The sequence below is a fragment of the Halichoerus grypus genome, chromosome X, assembly GCF_964656455.1.
Source record: "Halichoerus grypus chromosome X, mHalGry1.hap1.1, whole genome shotgun sequence".
Classification (NCBI taxonomy): Eukaryota; Metazoa; Chordata; class Mammalia; order Carnivora; family Phocidae; genus Halichoerus; species Halichoerus grypus.
Window position 1 is genome coordinate 110,419,447 of NC_135727.1, and position 7,550 is coordinate 110,426,996.

Genomic DNA, 7,550 nt, shown 5'->3' on the forward strand with positions numbered 1-7,550 from the left:
CTCTTTTTGATCTGGCGTCTTGTATTAATTTAAATTGAATCTTCACTATTTGAATTTATTGCAGCAGATGTCCTCAGCTACCCAATTATTTTAGCACAATTTGGCACATATATAATTTTAAAAGATCTTGTATCTAGGCGAAGCATTTAATTTCCTACCAAATTAATCCCTTTGGAACATTACGTTGGATGCCATAGTGATTAAAAAAAAAAAAACAAAACTCTTTCATAACAGCAAGTTGCTCCAGTAAATACCCAGTACTCTGCACAAATGGAAGATCTGCATTTATTTCCTCTGTTATATATGGTGCAGGTTTTCTTATTACTAATTATGTACTCTTTCTCAGCTATTTTTAATAACAATGTATGTTGTGCCCTTTCCTTTCTAATTCTGGGTTTTTCTGTTCTCCTGTTTGAAGGAGATGACATGCTTTTCTTGACCCTAAAAGGGCAATGAATGTGGATTAAACCAGAATTCTTCAGCAATGTGGTCAGGAACAAGAATGATAATGTTTAAGATTTTGCTTAGCTAAATGACATATAATTCAATATGCATTTTTAGTAATTAAAATAAGTTAACGTGTCCCAGTTACTGTTGCTGTGTAACAAATCATTCTAAAACTTTTTAGAGTAAAGCATCCATTTTATTATGTGCACAGATTCTGTGGATTAAATACTTAGATATGGCATAGCACAGATGGTTTGACTGTGATCCATGATGTCTGGGCCTCAGCTGGCAAGACTCAAAGACTAGAGATGACTTAATGGCTGAGAGCTATGAAAATCTAGAGGTTCTTTCACATACATGTGTGGCACATTGTCTGGTATTATTAAAAGTCTGGAAATTCAGTTGGGAATGTTGGCTGAAACACCTGTATACAGCTTTTCGTGGTATTTTTGGTTTTAATACCATGGTCGGTAGTTTTTTGAGGTAAAACATCTTAGAGGAAGGCATGCCAAGATCAAGCATTCCAAGAGTGCCAGGTAATAGAGCCTCAGAATTCACCTGGCATCATTCCCTCCAAATAGCTATAAGCCCATCCCAGAAGTCAGTCTGGATTCAAGGAGAAAAGACACAGACCCCCACCACTTAATTAGAGAAGTTGAAATGATTTGTGGATATATTTTAAAACCACAACAAATATATCATCTAATAGAGTGATAAATGATAGGTAATTATTTTCTGTATGCTTAAGATTGTTGTAGTCTGGGCGCCTGGGTGGCTCAGTTGGTTAAGCGACTGCCTTCAGCTCAGGTCATGATCCTGGAGTCCCGGGATAGAGTCCCGCATCGGGCTCCCTGCTCAGCAGAGAGTCTGCTTCTCCCTCTGACCCTCCCCCCTCTTGTGCTCTCTCTCTCTCTCTCATTCTCTCTCTCTCAAATAAATAAAATCTTTAAAAAAAAAAAAAAGTTTGTTGTAGTCTATATATAACATTCCACATCCCTGGACTGTAAGGAGATGCATTGAAGTTCAGGTAGCAAGCACGACAAAGTATTCACCATATTTGTTATGCTCAACCTTGTTATTTTTTGTTTTTTGCTTTGAAAATATTTTGTTTATTTTAATGAAGCTAGTACAATGTTCATTTAAAACCCATGTCCCAGGGGCACCTGGGTGGCTCAGTTGGTTAAGCATCTGCCTTCGGCTCAGGTCATGATCTCAGGGTCCTGGGATGGAGCCCCACATTGTCGTGGTCGTCCTCGTCGTAGTCGTCGTCATAGTCGGGCTCCTTGTTCAGCAGGGAGTCTGCTTCTCCCTTTCCCTCTGCCCCTCCCTCTGCCCCTTTCCCTCTGCCCCATCCCTCTGTCCTTCCCCCCACTCATATGTGCACTCTCTCTCAAATAAATAAATAAAACCTTAAAAAAAACCTATACCCCAGGCCAAAAAGTACAAATAAAATCAAAAAGAGCAGTGTTCTGTTGAACACACTTCTGCATGAATAACTTTATTAACTGCTAATAGAAATTAGGACTTTCCTGGGATCTTCTGATGAGATTTTTCTTTTATCTTAAAATGCTTTCTCCTTAGTGAAGCCATCTTTGGAGTTAATCATTACTCTCACCATCGCTGTTATCTCGGCTCTAGCCCAATAGTTCTCTTCTTTTGATCCAGATACTCAAATTCTAAAAGTAGCTTCAAGTTAAGGAAAGATCATTTTCCACAGTTCAGTTCTTTGAAAAACTTCCATCTCCCACTGTAAGTCATAGTCCAAGAATGAAGCAGTCACATGCTAGAACTTCAGGGCCCATTGAAAAGTCATTTTGAACACTGGAATTGGTTGATCTTATTTATCACAAGCCTGAAAATGCACAGTCGTGGCGTCTCTGTGCACACATGTAATTTTTTTAAAGGAGAAGGTGATATATGAAGGAGGCTGAAGTTTGATCAACTAAAATTAGCACAATGAAAACAGGTGATAATGAATAATGGGCACTAGAATTCAAATTATCAGATACTTTAAAGAGAGGTGGTGCCAGTTTTCAATTCCGTTTTGAACACCACATTACAAAATAACTATTTTTAAAAATAAAAAAGGATTGAAGGTAAAGGAAAAAAAAGATGAAAGGAATACCTAAATCATTGAATGACCGCCGGTTTGTTCGTGATAAACTTCAATCACATCATCTTCCTCCATTACCAGTTCTTTGGCGGTGTGATTATCAGCAATTCTCTGACCATGAAACAGAAATCGAAGTGTATGCACTGGAACTCCCTGTCTTTGACAGTAGGATTCTTTGAGTTTCTTCATATAGGTTGTCATTTTCACTCTGAAGTGTACCTCACTGTTATCCTGTCCAACGACTTTTAGTTTAATGTATTCTCCTGCCGCCTTACCACCCACGTCTTCATTGGAGGGTTTTGCCTCCTGGCCTTGCATGGTGACAGTGGCTTCACTCAGTGTCTCCACTCAGGCGTGGTGGTGGCAGCCTCAGGTAGGCAGAACCTCGCTCCAGGGGTTTACAGATCTGTCTCTACCCCACAGCACGATGCTATAACTGGGTTGCTATGCTCAGGTTTGAATTCTGCTTTGGAATTCTTGATGACATGTCATAAATTTTCTTTATGATCCTTAGGGTTCTACTGACCTCAGTATGTCATTTGAGTTCTTTAATCGCTACATCTCAAGAGCAAGCTTACAATAAAAAATAAGAAGGGGATAAAAGGGAAGCACATAAATCAGCAGTATTACTCAACATCTCTTAGTCATCTGTCTCAGTTTGGGTTCCCCATAAATTAGACAGCAAGGAAAGGACTTCGGAGCATGTAGTTTATTTGAGAGATGATCCCAGGAAGCATAAGTAAGAAAGGAGAGAAAAGCCAACAGACTATGTTAATGGCTAGGGGTTTGCTGCATTCAACTGGGGCTCAAGGTGCTGAGGACCATGTGAGATAACACAGTAAACATGCCTCAGAATCATTTGTCTAGATGAATAAGAAGCAGGAACATTTTACCACCATCATCCATACCCAGAGTTTGAGATTTGGCACAAGGTGTATCAGGGATTCCACAGTTACCCATTGTTTTTGTTTGTGGTGAGCATTATCCCCGGCTGCCTAGAAAACTCTTGGAGAAGATCTGCCACTCAAGCAAGCCCTTGAGGGAGGGAACTGTCAGAGGGTGTGGGAATCATGTACCAGACAGAGATGCCAGGTGACTCATTTGGGGCAAGGGGACATGGGATTGGAGTATCAACATCTCCTCCATCTTGGTTTTGTGTGTGTGTGTGATAATTATGATTTTATAAATGTATTACATTTACATAGTTTAACAAAAGCAAATAATCTGAAAGGCTTACAAAAACCAAACGTGTAGCTGCTTGTTCCACCTTTCCCCTATCTTTACACCTTGTGCCTGCCTCTAGAGGCAGTCCTTTCCAATTCATAACATTCTCTTATTTACCTCCATATTTCTAAATATGTATGTTGCAATTTATCCATCTTATAACTTGTGTATCACTTTCCTGGTATGGCCATTGAGAATTTAATTTTTTTAAAGGATTTGTTTATTTATTTATTTATTTGCGAGAGAGAGCGTGCGTGAGTGGAGAAAAGAGGCAGAGGGAGAAGCAGGCTCCACGCTGAGCGGGGAGCCTGATGTGGGGCTTGCTCACAGGGTCCCAGGATCATGACCTGAGCTAAAGGCAGAGGCTTAACCGACTAAGACACCCAGGCACCCCTGCCATTGAGAAGTTAATGTTTTACATTATCTCACCTCCCTGCAATTCTCCCTCCCTTCCTTTTTCCAATCTTGTTATACCACAGTTTTGGGGTAACTCAATATTCATGTTATTTTGACAATACAAACATTTTCCATTACTAAGACAAATAATACATAATGATAACAGCAGATCCTTGCTTGTAAAACTTCTGATTTTCCTAAGGAAAAGTATTTTCATTTTTATTTGTTTTTTTTTAATGTACCTACTGGTAATTCTTTCCACATGCTCTGTATGCTCTGTAAAATGTATGTTAGCAATATCATTCCTGCAACATTTCTATTTTCTTTATGGAGTCATCTTCATTGGTGACCCCAATACAGTTCAATCACAACTAGCATACTGTATAACAGTCGTCCTGAGATTTCCCTTTACCTTTATTCTAGATCTTCTCTTTGCTTTTCATCTTAGATGACTTGCTTCTTGGCTCCCAGAAGTCATGTCCTCTCTCTTGGTGTGTTACCTTCCGTTAGTAGATTACATCTCCCATTAGGTTCTTGAGAGTTTCTATGGAAGAGAAATTGTTTTGAGGGTGAATTATTTCTGTAAGTGAAAATGTCTTTATTTTACCTTGACATTTGTTTGACATTTTAATGTCATTATAACATTCTAGCTTGAATATCATTTTTTTCAGAATTCTGAAGCATGCCCAAGTTGTCATCTAGTTTCCAGATGTTAGTACTGGGAATTTCTGTGGCATGATAATCTCCAACCTTTTGTAGTTAACCTGTTCTATGTGCTGTTGCTCTTGGGTTAGTTTCAGTTTTCTTCTTGAAAGCTTTTGCTTTTTTCCTTTCTCCTTTATGTATTAATATCTTGCAGTATGTGGGCTCAGAGGGTCCATTAATGTGATATTTCTGCCGCTACTTTCTGGCTAACATGGTATTTGTCTCTCTCAGTGGTGTTTTTCGTTTGCACTTTTCTTTTTAAAGAACTTTTACAAGCCACATATGAACTTTCTGGTATGACCCTTTGACAGTGTTACCAGTTCTCCTACTTTCTACCTCTTTGCCTTCTTTCTACTTTGGGGGAGATTTTATTGACTTTATTTTATTGCATTTCTATTTTGGTGCCATTATTTTTGATTTGCACGACATCTTTTTTCTTCATATCCTTCATATGCATTCTTTTCTGGTTCCATGTACACAGTGCCTCCAGTGAATGTTAGTTCAACAACATTTGCTCTGATTTCTCTGAAGATATTAACTATACTTATTTGAAGTTTCTTCATTTTCCTGCACTATCTTGTTTCCTACATCATTTTTATATACTTTGAGTTTACTTTCGTCTCTTTCATGTTGGAAGCTTTCTTCAAGTATTTGTTATCTTTGTCTGCTCATATGAAGAATGAGTCTTACCTTCATGGCATATAGAAGAGTAGCATTTTTACATAAAAAAGGCAGACAGTAGGTTAGAGATCAGAGGAATGGTATTGTCCTTCACAGTTGCTAAATGGCACAGAAGATCTTCTCACGTTAGGATTTGTGATGAAACTTCTATAGATCCTTGAGCACTTTGATATTTAACACATAAGTTTAAATTTTAGTACATTTTATTTCCAAGAGGAAGGCCCATAGCATTAATCATTTCTTGAGAGGTAGCATCCTCTCAAAAGATTAACTGGCCTTGAGGTATAAGATGCTAGAGATATACCTCAGCTGTTAAAATGGCAATTGTCTTTATTTGAGTGACACACTGGTGTAGAGTTACTGGAAATAATGCAAATCTAAAGATTCACTCTAATATTGAAACAGGGAAAAATTGCTTTAACATTCTTTAAAATGTTTATTAGGTCCTCTGGCACTTCTACTTTTAAGATGAAGTCAGAGACAGAATTTATTCTTTTACCAGAAACAATTCAGAAGGAATTTTTTAAAAAATGGTTTTGAAGACATAGGATAAATTACATTGATTCCTGAGAGGTGGCAGGCAAGCAAGGTGAGCTCTGTGATTATCCCAGGTTATTGCCTCGAGAGACTGTCCAAACCATGGCACAGGGAGGGGAACCCAAGTAGACCTTGCTAGACTTCTTGTATTTTGGAGATGGACCTATGAGTCCAGAGAGAGCAAGGTGGCTGGGGTTTGCAGGACAGACTAATGGAGATGAAGTAGCTGCACAAAGAATCTTCAAGGGGTCCCCCTCAACTGGTACTCAAGCATACTGATTGCTACCTGCATGTGACGAAACTACCCCAGGCCATGGGAAAAGCCATCAGAGAGGATTGCAGGGAACAGTGCTCAGATCTCTTACGGGTTCAGGAATAGTGCTGCTTCCCATCAACCAGGCTGGGAAAACATAATTCACAGGACGAACGGGGATTACTCAGGATTTTGTCTCAATTGTGGGGAAAGTTAGCCCTAGGCTAAATGCTGCTCTGACTTGCCCTAGTAAAACTTACCTTTGGAGAGCAGGAAAGGCTTACCGACTGGGAGAAGGTAGAAAGGAAATTCTGATATGCTCTGTAACATTCTATTTATTGAGTTGGGATATAAGTGTTAAGAGTTGTGATACCATCAAGATGAATATTTTTTTAGAGCTGAAAATTAGTGAGCAAAACATCTATTTTAAGAAGTTAAATGAAAATAAGGGGCGCCTGAGTGGCTCAGTCGTTAGGCGTCTGCCTTCGGCTCAGGTCATGATCCAGGGGTCCTGGGATGGAGTCCCACATCGGGCTCCCTGTTCGGTGGGGAGTCTGCTCCTCCCTCTCCCACTCCCACTGCTTGTGTTCCTGCTCTCGCTATCTCTGTCTCTGTCAAATAAATAAATAAAATCTTTTTTTTAAAAAAAAGAAAGAAATGAAAATAAAACAAGCCCAAAGAAAAGTGCAAAGAGAAATAAGAAGGATAATTAATGGTAGGAATGCACACATAAAATAGAGGATCAACAAAGCCAGAAGTTGATTCTTAGCAAAAAGTTGGGAAACTTACAAACTAATGGTGAGATTGACAGGGGGAGGAGGGAGAAGGGGTGGGAGAGAGAACAGGAGGGTACAAGAGCTATATCAGGAATGCAAGAGCTTGTAAACTGTACCTGATGAAAACACTAAAAAAAATGACAAAAAGACGTTTGATCAACTCAGTGACTTTTAATTTGAAAAATAAAATGACAAAACATAAAAAAATCCAAATTAATAAGTAAAGTGATTTGAATTTCACATATTCCCAGTAATTTCCAGCTTCTGATTACACATAAGATTCTAGGTTTAGATCAGATTAGCTGCATAAAAAAGAGGAAAAAAAGAGGGTTGTTGTTTTTTTTTTTTAACTAAAAGCTTCTTCTGTTTAATTATTAGCGCAAATGGCCTGCAAACCTTTCCCTGGGAAGTAAGACAT

At 38.8% G+C, this 7,550-nt stretch overlaps 1 protein-coding gene across 2 annotated transcripts; it reads right to left on the reverse strand.

The window, feature by feature from the left end:
- Window positions 1-2,572: 2,572 nt before the first annotated feature.
- On the reverse strand, window positions 2,573-2,878 carry LOC118533183 (small ubiquitin-related modifier 1-like). 2 transcript variants are annotated; one of them, XM_036088280.2, is made up of 2 exons: window positions 2,705-2,878; window positions 2,573-2,629 (listed from the first exon to the last, which is right to left on the reverse strand). In XM_036088280.2, exons 1-2 carry the CDS (start codon window positions 2,876-2,878, stop codon window positions 2,573-2,575), a joined length of 231 nt encoding a protein of 76 aa, XP_035944173.1. The 2 variants fall into 2 exon arrangements, with proteins under 2 accessions (XP_035944173.1, XP_035944172.1); XM_036088279.2 differs by having other exon boundaries at window positions 2,573-2,878.
- Between the last annotated feature and the right edge of the window lie 4,672 nt (window positions 2,879-7,550).